Below are 20,646 nucleotides of genomic sequence, written 5' to 3' on the forward strand. Positions count from 1 at the left end.
TGATACATGCATCCAATAACACAAAGCAACATGCCTCAATATTAACACAGAGAGAAATTCCATTTTTAGTGTTTAGGTTAACAGAAACTGTACATTGAGGTCCTATTGTTTGAGTAGCCTTGGGGCAAGGCACTTGCATTTGTACACACAGCGCACAAAAATGTGTGTATTCTTTTGCTCTGCTGTGCATCTCAAGGCCTGGTAGGAACAGTAGTTGTGTGGCTCAGCCAGGACTCTGTGACATAGGACTGCTGCAGGTGTACCAGCACGGCTGATCTCTCCTATTTCTTTTTCTGGTGAAGATCTCTGTGTAGATCGAAACAGCACAGTATGACTTGGTAGCAAGATGGTGGCAACAGACAGGGTTGCCTCGCTTCTAGTCCTTAGAAAACGATTCAGTATTTTGTATGTATTATTTCTTACATTGTTGGCCCAGAAAATCTTAAGTGTTATTACATACAGCTGGGAAGAACTATTGGATATCAGAGCGTCGTCAACTTACCAACATTACGACCAGGAATATGACTTTCCTGAAGCGGATCTTTTGTTTGCACCACCACCCAGGGCATTTGATCTGATTCCAGAGGCCGACCCAAAACAACCTCGCCGCAGAAGACCTTCTGGTCAGACTTCAGAGTCGTGCACACCACCCACCGCTTCTGAGTATATTACTCGCCAATGTCCAGTCTCTAGATAACAAGGTTGATGGAATTAGGGCAAAGGTTGCTTTCCAGAGAGACATCAGAGATTGTAATATACTCTGTTTCACAGAAACATGGCTCTCTCGGGATATGTTGTCGGAGTCGGTACAGCCACCGGGATTCCTTATGCGTCACGCCGACAGATATAAACATCACTCTAGGAAGAAGAAGGGCGGGGGGGGTGTATGCTTCATGATTAACGACTCATGGTGTAATCATAACAACATACAGGAACTCAAGTCCTTTTGTTCACCTGACCTAGAATTCCTCACAATCAAATGCCGACCATATTATCTCCCAAGAGAATTATCGTTGGTTAATGTCACAGCCGTATATATCCCCACTCTTGCCGATACCATGATGGTCCTTCACTGGACTCTCTACTCTCCTTGTTCCAAGATGGCGTAGCAGTCAGATGTCCTTTGTCCTCGTCTTGTGCCGTGTATGTATATTTTATATATTTTTATATTTTTCTTCGCATATCTTTTTAGATATTATTTCCAAAAACTCAACTTCAAAACACTCTCCTGCAACCAGCCTCACCAAATGTGGTGCGGATCTGTTTTTTCCCAAAAGTATTATTCACCTCGTATCCGAAATCCACAAAAGAAGTTAGCCAGCTCACTAGCTAAGGGTAGTATTCAGCTAACCACGGCTAGCGGTCATCAGCTATCCTTTAGCTCGGAAAGCTATCGCCAGTTTTGTACAACGCGACTCAGACCCGAGCATACCGGTACTATTTTCTCTCCATATCCCCGGATTTCTACCGCAAGCTTTGGACATTTACACCTGGATCTTGCAGCTAACTAGCTGCTATCCGAGTGACTATTGGCTAACGTCGATTCCGGAGCAAACACCAATTATCCCGGAGCTAGCCAGCTGAAGAGTTCCGTCAGCCACTCCTGGGCTACAATCACCTATCAGGACCCGTTTTACTGCCGATGCGGAGCCTCATCAGCCCTTCACGACTGGAATACCGACGTTATCTGCCCGAGGGAGTTATTCAACTGGCCCCTCCATCGCAACGTAACCTGAACGCCCATCTGCTAACTGCGGCCCGCTAATCGTTAGCTGTCTTGAGCATATCGGCTGCTATCTGAACAGGTCTGTCGAACAATCTTCTTGGGCCACTATAACTATTTTGACAATTGGATTGGTCCCCTCTACCACACGGAACCCCACTAATCTCCCCCGACGGAAACGCACGGGGTGGCTAAAAACAGACCTCCATCTTCTGCTAGCTTGCTACCCATGGCTCGGCTAGCTGTCTGAATCGCCGTGACCCCAACCAACCTCACTACTCACTGGACACTACTCACTTATGATCACTCGGCTGAGCATGCCTCTCCTTAATGTCAATATGCCTTGTCCATTGCTGTCCTGATTAGTGTTTTTTGGCTTATTTCACTGTAGAGCCTCTAGCCCTGCTCATTATACCATACTTTATCCAACCCTTCAGTTCCACCACCCACACATGCGATGACATCACCTGGTTTCAATTATGTTTCTAGAGACAATATCTCTTTCATCATCACTCAATGCCTAGGTTTACCTCCACTGTATTGACATCCTATCATACCTTTGTCTGTGCACTATACCTTGAATCTATTTTATCGCCCCCAGAAACCTGCTCCTTTTACTCTCTGTTCCAGACGTCCTAGACGTCCAATTCTCATAGCTTTTAGCCATACTCTTATCCTACTCCTCCTCTGTTCCTCTGGCGATGTAGAGGTGAATCCAGGCCCTGCAGTGCCTAGCTCCACTCCTATACCCCAGGTGCTCTCTTTTGATGACTTGTGTAACCGTAAAAGCCTTGGTTTCATGCATGTTAATATTAGAAGCCTCATCCCTAAGTTTGTTTTATTCACTGCTTTAGCACACTCTGCCAACCCGGATGTCTTAGCCGTGTCTGAATCCTGGCTTAGGAAGACCACCAATAACTCTGAAATCTCCATCTCTAACTACAAAATTTTCAGACAAGATAGAATGGCCAAAGGGGGCGGTGTTGCAATCAACTGCAGAGATAGCCTGCAGAGTTCTGTCCTACTATCCAGGTCTGTACCCAAACAATTAGAACTTCTACTTTTAAAAATCCACCTCTCTAAAAACAAGTCTCTCAGCGTTGCCGCCTGCTATAGACCACCCTCTGCCCCTGCTGTGCTCTGGATACCATATGTGAACTGATTGCCCCCCATCTATCTTCAGAGCTCGTGCTGCTAGGTGACTTAAACTGTGACATCCTTAACACCCCGGCCATCCTACAATCTAAGCTTGATGCCCTCAATCTTACACAAATTATCAATGAACATACCAGGTACAACCCCAAAGCTGTAAACACGGGCAACCTCATAGATATCATCCTAACCAACTTGCCCTCTAAATACACCTCTGCTGTTTTCAACCAAGATCTCAGCGATCACTGCCTTATTGCCTGCATCCGTAATGGGTCAGCGGTCAAACGACCTCCACTCATCACTATCAAACGCTCCCTGAAACACTTCAGCGAGCAGGCCTTTTCTAATCAACCTGGCCCAGGTATCCTGGAAGGATATTGACCTCATCCCGTCAGTAGAGGATGCCTGGTTATTCTTTAAAAATGCCTTCCTCACCATCTTAAATAAGCATGCCCTGTTCAAGAAATGTAGAACCAGGAACAGATATAGCCCTTGGTTCTCTCCAGACCTGATTGCCCTTAACCAACACAAAAACATCCTGTGGCGTTTTACATTAGCATCGAACAGCCCCCATGAAATGCAACTTTTCAGGGAAGTTAGAAACCAATATACACAGGCAGTTAGAAAAGCCAAGACTAGCTTTTTCAAGCAGAGATTTGTTTCCTGCAACACAAACTCCAAAAAGTTATTTGACATTGTAAAGTCCATGGAAAACAAGAGCAACTCCTCCCAGCTGCCCACTGTCACCACAGATAAATCCACTATAATTGACAATTTCAATAAGCAGTTTTCTACGGCTGACCATGCTTTCCATCTGGCTACCCCTACCCCGGTCAACAGCACTGCACCCCCCACAGCAACTCGCCCAAGCCTTCCCCATTTCCCCTTCTCCCAAATCCAGTCGTCTGATGTTCTGAAAGAGCTGAAAAATCTGGACCCCCACAAATCAGCTGGGCTAGACAATCTGGACCCTTTCTTTCTAAAATGATCTGCCGAATTCATTGCAACCCCTATTACTAGCCTGTTCAATCTCTCTTTTGTATCGTCTGAGATTCCCAAAGATTGGAAAGCAGCTGCGGTCATCCCCCTCTTCAAAGGGGTGGACACTCTTGACCCAAACTGCTACAGACCGATATCTATCCTACCCTGCCTTTCTAAGGTCTTCGAAAGCCAAGTTAACAAACATATCACCAACCATTTCGAATCCCACCGTATCTCCTCCGCTATGCAATCTGGTTTCAGAGCTGGTCATGGGTGCACCTCAGCCACGCTCAAGGTCCTTCAATTGTTTTTATTTTTATATAACTATGCAAGTCAGTTAACAACAAATTCTTATTTTCAATGACATCCTAGAGTGGGTTAATTGCCTGTTCAGGGGCAGAATGACAGATTTGTACCTTGGGGATGTGAACTTGCAACCTTTTGGTTACTAGTCCAACGCGCTAACCACTAGGCTACCCTGCCGACCCAGGATATCGTCCTAAACAATATCTTAACTGCCATCAATAAGAAACAATACTGTGCAGCCGTATTCATTGACCTGGCCAAGGCTTTTGACTCTGTCAATCACCACATCCTCATTGGCAGACTCAACAGCCTTGGTTTCTCAAATGATTGCCTCGCCTGGTTCACCAACTACTTCTCAGACAAGAGTTCAGTGTGTCAAATCAGAGGGCCTGTTGTCCGGGCCTCTGGCAGTCTCTATGGGGGTGCCACAGGGTTCAATTATTGGGCCGAGTCTCTTCTCTGTATACATCAATAATGTCGCTCTTGCTGCTGGTGAGTCTCTGATCCACCTCTACGCAGACGACACCATTCTGTATACTTCTGGCCTTTCTTTGGACACTGTGTTAACAACACTCCAGATGAGCTTCAGTGCCATACAACTCTCCTTCCGTGGCCTCTAACTGCTCTTAAATACAAGCAAAACTAAATGCATGCTCTTCAACCGATCGCTGCCCACACCTGCCCGCCCTTCCATCATCACTACTCTGGACAGCTCTGACTTAGAATATATGGACAACTACAAATACCTAGGTGTCTGGTTAGACTGTAAACTCTCCTTCCAGACTCACATCAAACATCTCCAATCCAAAGTTATATCTAGAATTGGCTTCCTATTTCACAACAAGGCATCCTTCACTCATGCTGCCAAACATAACCTCGTAAAACTGACCATCTTACTGATCCTCAACTTTGGCGATGTAATTTACAAAATAGCCTCCAACACCCTACTCAACAAATTGGATGCAGTCTATCACAGTGCCATCCGTTTTGTCACCAAAGCCCCATATACTACCCATCACTGCGACCTGTACGCTCTCGTTGGCTGGCCCTCGCTTCATACTCCTCGCCAAACCCACTGGCTCCAGGTCATCTACAAGACCCTGCTAGGTAAAGTCCCGCCTTATCTCTGCTCGCTGGTCACCAGAGCAGCACCCACCCGTAACACACATTCCAGCAGGTATATCTCACATGTCACCCCCAAAGCCAATTCCTCCTTTGGCCGCCTCTCCTTCCAGTTCTCTGCTGCCAATGACTGGAACAAACTACAAAAATCTCTGAAACTGGAAACTCTTATCTCCCTCACTAGCTTTAAGCACCAGCTGTCAGAGCAGCTCACAGATCACTGCACCTGTACATAACCCATCTATAAATAGCACAAACAACTACCTCTTCCCCTACTGTATTTATTTATTTATTTTTCTCCTTTGCACCCCAGTATTTCTACTTTGCACACTCATCTACTGTCAAATCTACCATTCCAGTGTTTTAATTGCTATATTGTATTTACTTCGCCACCATGGCCTATTTATTACCTCCCTTATCTCACCTCATTTGCTCACATTGTATATAGACTTATTTTTCTACTGTATTATTGACTGTATGTTTGTTTTACTCCATGTGTAATTCTGTGTTCTTATATGTGTCGAACTGTTTTGCTTTATCTTGGCCAGGTCGCAGTGGTAAATGAGATCTTGTTCTCAACTTGCCTACCTGGTTGAATAAAGGTGAAAAAAATAAAATAATACATTTACAAACTGGAAACCACATGTCCTGAGGCTGCATTTTTTGTAGCTGGGAATTTTAACAAAGCAAATTTGAGAACAAGGCTACCTAAATTCTATCAGCATATTGATTTTAGCACTCGTGCAGGCAATACACTGGATCACTGCTACTCTAACTTCCGCAATGCATATAAGGCCCTCCCCCGCCCTCCTTTCAGCAAATCTGACTACGACTCCATTTTGCTCCTCGCGTCCTATAGGCAGAAACTCAAACAGGATGTACCTGTGACAAGAACTATTTAACCTCTCTGGGATATGTGGGACGGTATCGTCCCACTTGGCTAAAAGCCAGAGAAAATGCAGAGCACCAAATTCAAATAAATTCCTATAAAAATCTAACTTTCATGAAATCACACATGTAAGATATCAAATTAAAGCTACACGTGTTGTGAATCCAGCCAACATGTCAGATTTCAAAAGGCTTTTCCGCGACAGCAAACGTTGCTATTTTCTGAGGATAGCTCCTCCGTAAACAAAAGAGAGAAAACATATTTCAACCCTGCATGCGGGAAACAAAACGCAGAAATATAAATATAAATGCCTTACCTTTGACGAGATTCTTCTGTTGGTACTCCAATATGTGCCATAAACATCACAAATGGTCCTTTTGTTCGATTAATTCCGTCCATATATATCCAAAATGTCCATTTATTTGGCGCGTTTGATCCAGAAAAACACCAGTTCCAACTTGCGCAACGCGACTACAAAATATCTCAAAAGTTACCTGTAAACTTTGCCAAAACATTTCAAACTACTTTTGCAATACAACTTTTGGTATTTTTAGTAAATAATCGATAAAATTGAAGATGGGATGATCTGTATTTAATACAGGAAGAAAACAAACTAACGCTAGATTTCTGGTCATGCGCCTTTATCAAACAGTACACATGAAGTGACCCTTGTTCAAGATGGCCGTACTTCTTCATTACACAAAGGAATAACCTCAACCAATTTCTAAACACTGGTGACATCCAGTGGAAGCGGTAGGAACTGCAAACAAGTCCCTTAGAATTCTGGATTCCCAATTAAAACTCATTGAAAAGAGAGTGACCTCAAAAAAGAAAACATCTGAATGGTTTGTCCTCAGGGTTTCGCCTGCTACATAAGTTCTGTTTTACTCACAGACATGATTCTAACAGTTTTAGAGTGTTTTCTATCCAAATATATGCATATCTTATCTTCTGGGGATGAGTAGCAGGCAGCTGAATTTGGGCATGCTTTTCATCCAAAATTCCAAATGCTGCCCCTATCCTAGAGAAGTCAACAAAGGTCTGACCAATCGGAATCCACGCTTCAAGATTGTTTTGATCACACGTACTGGAAAATGTTCCAGGTAGCTTCAAAGAATAATATCAATTTATACTCTGAATCGGTGAGTGAGTTTATAAGGAAGTGCATTGGAGATGTTGTACACACTGTGACTATTAAAACCTACTCTAACCAGGAACTGTGGATAGATAGCGGCATTCGCGCAAAACTGAAAGCGCGAACAACCGCAATTAACCATGGAAAGATGCCTGGGAATATGGCTGAATTACAAACAGTGTAGTTATTCCCTCTGAAGGCAGTCAAACAAGTGAAATGTCGGTAAAGGGACCAAGTGAAGTCTCAATTCAATGGCTCAGACATAAGACGTACGTGGCAGGGTCTACAGGCAATCACAGACTACAAAATGAAAGCCAGCCACGTCATGGACACTGATGTCTTACTTCCAAGACAAACTAAAAACCTTCTTTGCCCGCTTTGAGAATAATACAGTGTCACCGATGAGGCTCGCTACCAAGGACTGTGAGCTCTACTTCTCCATGGCCGACGTGAGTAAGACATTTAAACGTGTCGCAATGCTCGCAATGCTGCCGGCCTAGACGGTATCCCTAGCTGCGTCCTCAGAGCACACGCAGACCAGCTGGCTGGTGTGTTTACGGACATATTCAATCTCTCTCTATCCCAATCTGCTGTCCCCACATACTTGAAGATGACCACCATTGTACCTGTACCTAAGAAGGCAAAGGTAACAGACGACACAACAGTAGTAGGCTTGATCACCAACAATGGCAAGACAGCCTCTATGGAGGAGGTGAGGGTCTCTTGGAATGTGGTGTCAGGAAAACAACCTCTCCCTCAAAGTAAACAAAACAGAGGAGATGATCTTGAACTTCTGGAAATAGCAGAGCGAGTACCCCCTATCCATATCGACAAGACAGCAGTGAAGAAGGTGGAAAGTTTTAAGTTCCTCGGCATACACATCACGGACGAACTGAAAACGTCCACCCACACAGACAGTGTGGTGAAGAAGGCGCAACAACACCTCTTCAACCTCAAGAGGCTGAAAAAATGTGGCTTGTCACCTAAAACCCTCACAAACTTTTACAGATGCACAATTGAGAGCTCCTATCAGGCTGTATCACCTCCTTGTATGGCAACTGCACCACCCACAACCGCAAGGCTCTCCAGAAGGTGGTGCGGTCTGCACAACGCATCACCGGGGGCAAACTACCTGCCCTCCAGGACACCTACAGCACCTGATGTCACATGAAGGCCAAAAAGTTCATCAAGGACAACAACCCCCTGAGCCACTGCCTGATCCCCCCACTACCATGCAGAAGGCGAGGTCAGTACAGGTGCATCAAAGCTGGGACCGAGAGACTGAAAACAGCTTCTATTTCAAGGCCATCAGACTGTTAACTTCTTTGGGATAGGGGGCAGCATTTTCACTTTTGGATGAATAGCGTGCCCAGAGTAAACTGCCTCCTACTCAGTCCCAGATGCTAATATATGCATATTATTAGTAGTATTTGATAGAAAATTATGTCTGTGAGTATAACAGAACTCATATGGCAGGCAAAAATCTGAGTTTTGTAGTTTTTGAACTCAGCCCCTATCGAATACACAGTGGGATATGGGTAATTTTGCACTTCCTAAGGCTTCCACTAGATGTCAACCGTCTTTAGAACGTTGTTTCAGGCTTCTACTGTGAAGGGGGAGCGAATGAGAGCTGTTTGACTAAGGGGTCTGGCAGCAGCCTCGTTCTCAGTCATGCGCATTTCACATGAGAGGTAGCTCTCGTTCCATTGCTTTTCTACAGAAAATGGAATTCTCCAGTTGGAACATTATTGAAAATTTATGATAAAAACATCCTTAAGATTAATTCTATACATAGTTTGACAAGTTTCTATGACCTGTAATATAACTTTTTGAACTTTTCGTCCGACGTTCGGCTGGACCTGAACATGCGTTTGGATTTGTTTACACAACGCGCTAACAAAAGAAGCTATTTGGACATAAATGATGGACATTATCTTACAAAACAAGCATTTATTGTGGAACTGACCAATCGGAATCCACGCTTCAAGATTGTTTTGATCACACGTACTGGAAAATGTTCCAGGTAGCTTCAAAGAATAATATCAATTTATACTCTGAATCGGTGAGTGAGTTTATAAGGAAGTGCATTGGAGATGTTGTACACACTGTGACTATTAAAACCTACTCTAACCAGGAACTGTGGATAGATAGCGGCATTCGCGCAAAACTGAAAGCGCGAACAACCGCAATTAACCATGGAAAGATGCCTGGGAATATGGCTGAATTACAAACAGTGTAGTTATTCCCTCTGAAAGGCAGTCAAACAAGTGAAATGTCGGTAAAGGGACCAAGTGAAGTCTCAATTCAATGGCTCAGACATAAGACGTACGTGGCAGGGTCTACAGGCAATCACAGACTACAAAATGAAAGCCAGCCACGTCATGGACACTGATGTCTTACTTCCAAGACAAACTAAAAACCTTCTTTGCCCGCTTTGAGAATAATACAGTGTCACCGATGAGGCTCGCTACCAAGGACTGTGAGCTCTACTTCTCCATGGCCGACGTGAGTAAGACATTTAAACGTGTCGCAATGCTCGCAATGCTGCCGGCCTAGACGGTATCCCTAGCTGCGTCCTCAGAGCACACGCAGACCAGCTGGCTGGTGTGTTTACGGACATATTCAATCTCTCTCTATCCCAATCTGCTGTCCCCACATACTTGAAGATGACCACCATTGTACCTGTACCTAAGAAGGCAAAGGTAACAGACGACACAACAGTAGTAGGCTTGATCACCAACAATGGCAAGACAGCCTCTATGGAGGAGGTGAGGGTCTCTTGGAATGTGGTGTCAGGAAAACAACCTCTCCCTCAAAGTAAACAAAACAGAGGAGATGATCTTGAACTTCTGGAAATAGCAGAGCGAGTACCCCTATCCATATCGACAAGACAGCAGTGAAGAAGGTGGAAAGTTTTAAGTTCCTCGGCATACACATCACGGACGAACTGAAAACGTCCACCCACACAGACAGTGTGGTGAAGAAGGCGCAACAACACCTCTTCAACCTCAAGAGGCTGAAAAATGTGGCTTGTCACCTAAAACCCTCACAAACTTTTACAGATGCACAATGCACGAGTTTTGTAGTTTTTGAACTCAGCCCCTATCGAATACACAGTGGGATATGGGTAATTTTGCACTTCCTAAGGCTTCCACTAGATGTCAACCGTCTTTAGAACGTTGTTTCAGGCTTCTACTGTGAAGGGGAGCGAATGAGAGCTGTTTGACTAAGGGGTCTGACAAGTTTCTATGACCTGTAATATAACTTTTTGAACTTTTCGTCCGACGTTCGGCTGGACCTGAACATGCGTTTGGATTTGTTTACACAACGCGCTAACAAAAGAAGCTATTTGGACATAAATGATGGACATTATCTTACAAAACAAGCATTTATTGTGGAACTGCGATTCCTGGGAGTGCATTCTGATGAAGATCATCAAAGGTAAGTGAATATTTATAATGCTATTTCTGACTAATGTTGACTGTGCAACATGGCGGATATTTCTTTTGGCTGGTTTGGGCTCTGAGCGCCATACTCAGATTATTTTCCGTAAAGTTTTTTTGAAAACTGACACAGCGGTTGCATTAATTAAGGAGAAGTGTATCTAAAGTTCCATGCATAACACTTGAATTTTCATCAACATTTATAATGAGTATTTCTGTGAAATAATGTGTCTCACTGCAAAATCACAACATGTTTTTTAACTACTGAACATAACACACCAATGTAAAATTAGATTTTTGGATATATATATGCACTTTATCGATCAAAACATACATGTATTGTGTAACATGAAGTCCTATGAGTGTCATCTGATGAAGATCATCAAAGGTTAGTGATTAATTATTTGATCTCTATTTGTGCTTTTTGTTCTGTGACTTGGTGGTGACCTAACATAATCGTTTGTGGAGCTTTCGCTGTAAAGCACTTTTGAAATCAGACAGTCTGGCTGGATTAACGATAATTTTGTCTTTAAAATGGTGCCTAATACATGTATGTTTGAGAAATTTGATTAATGAGATTTCTGTTGATTTGTATTTGGTGCCCTGCAATTTCATTGGCTGTTGGCGAGGGGTTCCGCTAGTGGAAACAACCGTCACTAACATAGAGAGGCTGCTGCCTACATACAGGCTTGAATTCATTGGCCACTTTAATAAATGGATCACTAGTCACTTTAATAATGCCTCTTTAATAATGTTTACATATCTTTCATTACTCATCCCATATGTGTATATACTGTATTTTTATACCATCTTGCCTATTGCTGCTCGGTCATCACTCATCCATATATTTATATGTATATATTCTTATTCAATCCCTTTACTTAGATTTGTGTGTATTAGGAAGTTGTTGTTGAGTTGTTAGATTACTTGTTAGATATTACTGCACTGTCAGAACCTGAAGCACAAGCATTTCACTACACTCGCAAAAACATCTGCATGTGACCAATAAAATTAATATTTGATTTATCGTTAACTGTTTTTATAATGGAGAGCGTGTTGCACGCCACCTTCGAATGTCCCTCATGAACCCCACAGATCTCCCAGCTCCGTGGGATAGACAGGAAGTTCACCTTGCTGCATGCCCTTGTGGAGCAGATCATGTTGCACGAACCCGGCTTGGCCACTTTTCCACAAGAGTTGACGGAATTCGAAACTGTCCCTGGGGGTAAGTATTCAAGATTTTGGTCAAAGCCCCGAAAACCTGTACTTTATGTTTCAATTGGAGCAGTTTAGGTAAAACAGTTAGGTATTTCTCTCTGTGTTTCTGATCAGCTTCCATTAAAGGCCTTACTGCTGAAGTGGATGGTGAGTCTACCACGTTTCCAATCCTGTCCAATAATGTCTCTGTAAAAAACAGGTGTTGCTCTTTACAGTGCTGAGATCTAATTATAGTGACTGTATTTTTTATATACCTATGAATAATATTATCTAAGATAGGATAATCTAGCTAGTTCAAAGAGATGACCGGTTTGATGGTGCAATTAAATGTAAAGTGTGAAGACATGTAGGCCTAATATCAGCTTCATGTATAGACATTTATGGTTACTTTTTGGCTGAAGAATTGTGTTGAATAGTTGACATGAGTGCAGATCAGCCACTTGGCTTGATCCAGCAGCAGAAAGGAGAAAATAGTGATTTAAAGTAGAGAGTATTTGCTTCAGTGATCAGGTATGATGGATGATGGACATGATGTGTCATCCCCTCCAGTTCTCAAGAATGAGTTACAGAAGGCCATTCAGTACAAGAAAACGTACAAGAGAAGAAACCAAGGCGATCAACACCTAAAGTTTTTGAAAGACCTGAAGGTAAGTTATTCTGATACACCTGTTCTTTCTTTTCAGTTCACATTCAGACAAACAGATATAAGATTAAGAGAAACACAAGAAAAACTTTGACACGCTGAATTAGCATCAGTCAGTTGCATTTCACCATCACACTACATTGTTAATTCACAGTGCTTATCTCAAGATGAGCACATCATAGGGAAGTTCATTTCTATTTGCCCGATATACTGAATGTTGCTTCATATTGCATTATTTTTCACTTATGGTGTCTGATGTCAGTTTGCAGTAGTAGTTTTGTGATGCAACAAAAAAACAGAAGGTATTCTGATATTATACATCAAATAATGTTCTCCTTTCTCCCTCTCACCCCAGATGGCGATTGAGAAGTACAAAACTGATCTCTCCCTGCTGACAAAGAGGTCTGAGGAGATGAAGAAACTCTACACTGACATATTGGTAATCCCTGAGTTATTATTTTAATATGTCTGTTGTGTTGCCCCTCCGGAGATAAATGGTTCCTCTTGTCCTGAAATGTCGAGATGGCCCTTTTCCATTGTTTCAGCTTATCTATCTTTCCACTATGGAGGGTGGAATGGGGATTGAAGAGGATATACACTACCGTTCAAAAGTTTGCAGTCACTTAGAAATGTCCTTGTTTTTGAAAGAAAAGCAAAGAAAGGTCCCAGTGCACAATTGAGCAAGAGGACAAGTACATTAGTGTCTAGTTTGAGAAACAGACGCCTCACAAGTTCTCAACTGGCAGCTTCATTAAATAAATTAAATTTATTGGCCAGTCTCAAGGTCAACAGTGAAGAGGCGACTCCGGGATGCTGGCCTTCTAGGCAGAGTTGCAAACATAAAGCCATTTCTCAGACTGGCCAATAAAAATAAAATATTAAGATGGGCAAAAGAACACAGACACTGGACAGAGGACAGAGGAACTCTCTTGCTTAGTAGACATACACTGTATTTCTGATCAAGTTGATGTTATTTTAATGGACAAAAACAAGGACATTTCTAACTGACCCCAAACTTTTGAACGGTAGTGTATATTTAAAAAATATATATATATCTTCAAGGGTACTTCTGCAGCAGATGCTTAAACTTGATATACAATAGTTAGCATAGACCACAGACTGTCCCTATTAATACTGTAATACACAGGAGGGTATTGTAGTCGGTCCCTATTTTACATTTTAGTAATTTAGCAGACAATCTTATCCAGAGCGACTTACAGGAGCAATTAGTGTTAAGTGATTTGCTCAAGGGCACATCAACAGGTTTCACCTAGTCAGCTCGGAGATTCAAACCAGCAACCTTTCGGTTACTGGCCCAACCTCTTAACCACTAAGCTACTATGAAGCCCTATTAATACTGTAATACACAGGAGGGTTTTATAGTCTGTCCCTATTAATACTATAATACAAAGGAGGTTATTAGAGTCTATCCCTATTAATACTGTAATACACAGGAGGGTATTAGAGTCTGTCTCTATTAATACTATAATACGCAGGAGGATATTAGAGTCTGTCCCTATTAATACTATAATACGCAGGAGGATATTAGAGTCTGTCCCTATTAATACTATAATAAGCAGGAGGATATTAGTCTGTCCCTATTAATACTATAATAAGCAGGAGGATATTAGAGTCTATCCCTAGTAATAGTGTAATACACAGGAGGGTATTAGAGTCTGTCCCTATTAATACTATAATAAGCAGGAGGGTATTAGAGCCTGTCCCTATTAATAATATATACATAGGAGGGTATTAGAAGCTATCCCTATTAATACTATAATACACTGGATGTTATTAGGTATCTAACGAAAGTGGTTTGTCTCTCAGATTCAGTCATAGACAAGATGACGGAGTGTTACTTTTTGACACACATAAGAAGATGCTTAGGGATATTTACCAACTTAGTACACCTTTATTTTAGTGTAGTTTGGCATCAGCCTAGGTGCTGTTTCTGCCCAGTCAGAACAAAGTAAAACTCTTACAGAACAATGCATTTTTAAAGAAAGTAACGGCCATTTTCCAACCCCCTATTTCCAGAAGGACAATCCATCATCACAAAGAGTCCATATGACTCTTCTGTGTTCTGGGTGTGAGTTGTGAGCCTTGACAGAGTGACGGGTGAGCCTTGACAGGGTGAGGGGTGAGCCTTGCCAGGAAATTGTGATATAGTAGGTTCCACAATTAAATTCCTGTGCACTCCAAACTTTATCCTTCCCACCCTCTCGCACACACACGGATGCACGTACGCACACCAATAATGATGTGCTACAGCCTGAGCCAGCAGCAGCATAGAGAGGAGAGAGACAGAGAGAGAGAGAAGACTGACCCTGACACAGCTTATATCTGTGACATTATCAGAACCTTCTCTCTGCTCCCCAGGGGAACAAAATTGCTGCAGTCAGACACGGAACCAATGGTAGTAGCCTATACTGCATGCTTAAATTGCTCTCCCAGTGTTACTGTAACTTGGGCATGTTAATTTAGGGTGAAATGCATCAAAATACTTTAAAGTTAATAGGTTAAATTCAGAGTTCCATATGTGCTGCAGTGTTGTTGGCGTAGCTTTTCTGATTAGTGGTGTGGTGAAATACTGTAGCAGTTGAGCCGTGTTTGACTGATATTAGATGTTACTATTGAGCCACTGTTTTAATGACACACCCTTTGTATTAGCTAACCCTGTAGTGAGTTAAGTGTGGCCATGGATTCATGCCATGGGCACCCGTCTGTCTCATTGAAGATATTTAAGTCCAATAATTGCTTCCATGCTCACACAGTTTATCAGCTCATTATTATAAATGGAGTTTGCAATGAACTGGACTTACGTTATGCTTCAAACCAGGGACATCGGTTAACCCCAGGAATTAGACAAATGTATTATAACCTCTGAAAGAATGAAAGCAACTGAAATGCTTTGGACTTGAGATGTCAAAAATAATACCTTGGGTCATTTGTCTTTTTTCTTGAAGGTTAAATTCGGAGAGCCGATGGATCAAGATTCTCAGGAGCTGTTTGGCTTGGTGTGCCAGTTTGTCAACGACTTCAAGGGGACACATGCTGAAATCAGATAACAATTTGCTGTCCTTGTGTGACTATCTATAATTCTTCAGCCAATCCAAACACAATTCAGTGCTGCATACTTTGTAATTATGCAAATACAAGTTTATTTACTTCAAATTGTAAAGAGGCCGAGACTTCTTAGAAATTGCACTGATCAGTGACAAATAACATTAATGGTAACCTTAAAACCTTTAAGCGTCTTTGGGTCTTTGAAAAGCGCTATATAAATCACATTATTATTAATATTATTATTGTTATTTGTGTGCACTAAGATGCCACACAAGCTGTGGTTTAATACTATGTTCAGGCAGCTAGACTTGGGGATTGCAATTTCAGTGGGAAAATATTAGTGTATAATGCTTTGCTGTAATTAAAAGGAATCTATATGGGATATATAACAGGTACTGTATATTGTTTGAAGACAGTAGACTGATAGTTGGTCGGAATTCATTGTGACAAATTGTCTGAAATCGATTGAAAAAATGTATTGAATTGAAGTTATGAGACAGGGGGAATGCCTACTGGTTTGAATGGTGTCAGCAATGTTGAGCTTGTATTATTTTGAACTTAAAAACATGAATTGGGATATTTAGTGTACTATATACTATAGGCAGAGAACATTTAACAGAACAAGGCTATGTCGATAACTTAATTTGGACAAAAATTCTGATAGCAACTTATAGTCCCAAGCTCTCTACTTTCTGTCCACAGCTGTCTGTCTGATGACAAGGGAACCAAATCACAAAGAACACACACACAGTGGCCTCGCCAGCTGAAAATGGTCCATCTGATTACCCATTTTTCTCTGAACGTGCAGACATTCTTGCCTTGGTCGGGGACACACAGATGTTCTATTCCAGTACTCCAGTCAGGGATCCAGGACCCTTCTCTGATTCTGGACAGCATCTAGTGCTTTTTGCCATCTGAAATTGATATTTTTTCCCATTGTCCTTCCCTCACTTACAATTGGTTACACAGCAGCAAAATGGGTGCTGTTAGCAACTGCTTGAAAATACTTTATATTGATTTGATGAGAGAGAGAGTAATTGATTCATTGAAAATGTACAGAAAATATTTAATTAAATGTGGCTTTCATTCACAAGATGACTTACTTTTATGATATTACATAGTTACCAAGACTGGGTTATTTTTTTTCTCATTTCTGAAACAAATTCGATCTGATTTGATTATAATACTTAGCCATGTCAAGTGTGAAACTTCAAAGCAGGTTGTTTTTATGTAAACCCCCGTTTAAACCTGGTGCTAACATGTGTCCTTTGTCCTGATCTTGTCGATATTCTGATTTAAGCCCACATTTCCAGAAATGTGTCTACACATGGTATTAAAATGTGTCTGTTATCTGTCCACTGTGTCCACATTGTTGCCATATTTCCTGGTCCCTTCCTTTATGCAAATTATTTCACAGCTATTCTTTCAAAATAATGTTTATTCATTGTAAGACACTTATATTAATGTAATAAGCCAATGGTGCCACCTGTCAATGATTTTAGAGGGCAAAATATTTATGATTTAGATGACTTCTCGGTCCAGATCTTGTAAGATATCCAGACACAATGCGTGCCTGAATACCTCCGGAGGTGGTCAGGAAAATCTGATCACAATCAGATCACAATGTGTCTTTTAATCATCTACACTTGATCAGGACAATGGATGCTATAATAATGGAAGTTATAACCAGGTAAAAACAGGGTTTCTGATAGAATATGTATATGACAACTTGACTCCCACTACCACTCCATGTTATAAATGGCTATAGTAGGTGATGTGTTTAACCTACAGTTGAAGTCAGAAGTTTACGTCCACCTTAGCTAAATACATTTAAACTCAGATTTTCACAATTCCTGACATTTTAATCCTAGTAAAAATTCCCCGTCTTAGGTTAGTTAGGATCACCACTTTATTTTAAGGATGTGAAATGTCAGAATAATAGTATAGAGAATGATTTATTTCAGCTTTTGTTTCTTTCACCACATTCCCAGTGGGTCAGAAGTTTACATACACTCAATTAGTATTTGGTAGCATTGCCTTTAAATTGTTTAACTTGGGTCAAATGTTTCAGGTAGCCTTCCACAAGCTTCCCTCTATTAAGTTGGGTGAAATTTGGCCCATTCCTCCTGACAGAGCTGGTGTAACTAAGTCAGGTTTGTATGCCTACTTGCTCGCACACGCTTTTTCAGTTCTGCTGACAAATTTTCTATGGGATTGAGGTCAGGGTTTTGTGATGGCCACTCCAATACCTTGACTTTGTTGTCCTTAAGCCATTTTGCCACCACAACTTTGGAAGTATGCTTGGGGTCATTGTCTATTTGGAAGACCCATTTGCGATCAAGCTAAAACTTCCTGACTGATGTCTTGAGATGTTGCTTCAATATATCCACATCATTTTCCTACCTCATGCCATCTATTTTGTAAAGTGCACCAGTCCCTCCTGCAGCAAAGCACCCCCACAACATGATGCTGCCACCATGTGCTTCACGTTTGGGATGGTGTTCTTCGGCTTGCAAACATCCCCCTTTTTTCTCCAAACATAACGATGATCATTATGGCCAAAAAGTTGTATTTTTGTTTCATCAGACCAGAGGACAATATTCGTCCCCATGTGCAGTTGCAAACCATTGTCTGGCTTTTTTTATGCCGGTTTTGGAGCAGTGGCTTCTTCCTTGCTGAGCGGCCTTTCAGGTTATGTTGATATAGGACTCGTTTTACTGTGAATATAGATACTGTTGTACCTGTTTCCTCCAGCTTCTTCACAAGGTCCTTTGCTGTTGTTGATTTGCACTTTTCCCACCAAAGTACACTCATCATTTTCTGAAATTCTCCAAGCTGTTTAAATGCATAGTCAACTTAGTGTATTTAAACTTCTAACCCAATGGAATTGTGATACAGTGAATTATAAGTGAAAAAATCTGTCTGTAAACAATTGCTGGAGAAATAACTTTTGTCATGCATAAAGTAGATCTCCTTACCGACAAACTATAGTTTGTTAATAAGAAATTTGTTGGGTGGTTGAAAAATGAGTTTCAATGACTCCAATATGTATGTCATCTTCCGACTTCAACTGTATATGTTAGATTTGAGTGTATCTGGCAAACAGCTATAGTGCTCTGATTTAACTACCAAGTCCACTGTCTGTTAACATTCACTCTACTCAGATAAATATGTGAAAGTAATATATCTTTTATTTAGACAAGGAAATTATACTCTTTAGTATTCCAGACTAGTCTGGTTCCACTCCTGTGAGCAACAGCCAATCAATAGTATTTCCGTTTCCTATGGAAACTATAAATCCTTTTAATTAGGACAATAATAACTTTTGATTATTACAGATACTCCCCTCCATATGTATTTGGACAGTGAAGCTAAACAAAAATATTTGGCTCTATGCTCCAGAACTTTAGATTTGAGCATTAAGATGGGCAAAACATAACACAAAATACAACCAAAACAAACTGAAAATTCATCCAATGAGTTTGTAGAGCCACAAGTTTGAGGTAGTCATTGCGTGCAAGGGATATGGAACCAAATACTAAACTGGACTACTTGATGCATTTGGAAAGTATTCAGACCCCTTGACCTTTTCCACATTTTGTTACGCTATAGCCTTATTCTAAAATTGATTACAAAAATAAAATTCCCTCATCAATCTACACACAATACCCCATAGTGTCAAAGCAAAAACAGGTATTTAGAATTTTTTGCAAATTTGTAAAACATAAAAAAGTAATATTACTTTTACATAAGTATTTAGACCCTTTACTTAGTACTTTGTTGAAGCAACTTTGGCAGTGATTACAGCCTCTAGTCTTTTGGGTATGGCGCTACAAGATTGGCACACCTGTATTGGGTAGTTTCTCCCATTCCTCTTTGCAGATCCTGTCAAGCTCTGTCAGGTTGGATGGAGAGCATCGCTGCACAGCTATTTTCAAGTCTGGGCTCTGGCTGGGTCATTGAGAAACTTTTCCCGAAGCCACACCTTTGTTGTCTTGGCTGTGTACTTAGGGTCGTCCTGTTGGAAGGTGAACCTTCGCCCCAGTCTGAGGTCCTGAGTGCTCTGGAGCTGAGAGTCTTTAGGTGCCTTTTGGCAAACTCCAAGCGGGCTTTCATGTTCCTTTTACTGAGCAGTGGCTTCCGCCACAAAGGCCTGATTGGTGGAGTGCTGGAGAGATGATTGTCCTTCTGGAAGGTTCTCCCATCTACACAGAGGAACTCAAGAGCTCTGTCAGAGTGACCATCGGTTTCTTGGTCACCTCCCTGATCAAGGCCCTTCTCCCCCGATTGCTCAGTTTGGCCAGATGGCCAGCTCTAGAAGGAGTCTTAGTGGTTTCTAACTTCTTCCATTTAAGAATGATGGAGGCCATTGTGTTCTTCGGGAACCTTCAATGCTGCAGAAATGTTATGGTACCCTTCCCGAGCTCTGTGCCTCGACATAAGCCTGTCTTGGAGCTCTACGGACAATTCCTTCGACCTCATGGCTTGAATTTTGCTCTGACATGCCCTGACAACTGTGGGACCTTAGACAAGTGTGTGCATTTCCAAATCATGTCCAATCAATTGAATTTACCGTAGGTGGACTCCAATCAGGTTGTAGAAACATCTCAAGGATGATGAATGGAAACAGGACGCACCTGAGCTCAATTTCGAGTCTTATCGCAAAGGGTTTGAATACTTTTGTAAATAACTCATTTCTACAAACCTATTTTCGCTTTGTCAATTTGGGGTATTGTGTGTAGATTGCTGATGAAAAAAAACATATTTCATCAATTTTAGAATAAGGCTGTAACGCAACAAAATGTGGAAAAATGTTCAGGGGTCAGAATAATATCCGAAGACACTGTAAGTGATTTTGTCCAAATACTCATGACTTGTTCACATAGTGAGGACTAAAACCATAAAGTGTTTATATTTATAAATGGTAAAACAGATATGTATAAAAACAACCTTAAATTAAAGGTGACA

At 41.5% G+C, this 20,646-nt stretch overlaps 1 protein-coding gene across 2 annotated transcripts in view; it reads left to right on the top strand.

The window, feature by feature from the left end:
* LOC112216295 (protein diaphanous homolog 1) overlaps positions 1 to 17,034 on the top strand; it is a 47,670-nt gene extending 30,636 nt beyond the window's left edge. For both annotated transcript variants that reach the window (XM_042299595.1, XM_024376184.2), the window contains exons 13-17: positions 11,847 to 11,976; positions 12,084 to 12,116; positions 12,519 to 12,616; positions 12,968 to 13,051; positions 15,579 to 17,034. In XM_042299595.1, coding sequence (XP_042155529.1) covers positions 11,847 to 11,976; positions 12,084 to 12,116; positions 12,519 to 12,616; positions 12,968 to 13,051; positions 15,579 to 15,680 — 447 coding nt within the window. In that variant the 3' untranslated portion in view covers positions 15,681 to 17,034. The remainder of the gene's footprint in view (positions 1 to 11,846; positions 11,977 to 12,083; positions 12,117 to 12,518; positions 12,617 to 12,967; positions 13,052 to 15,578) is intronic.
* Positions 17,035 to 20,646: the final 3,612 nt, after the last annotated feature.

Source organism: Oncorhynchus tshawytscha, linkage group LG16, assembly GCF_018296145.1.
Source record: "Oncorhynchus tshawytscha isolate Ot180627B linkage group LG16, Otsh_v2.0, whole genome shotgun sequence".
NCBI classification, from domain to species: domain Eukaryota; kingdom Metazoa; phylum Chordata; class Actinopteri; order Salmoniformes; family Salmonidae; genus Oncorhynchus; species Oncorhynchus tshawytscha.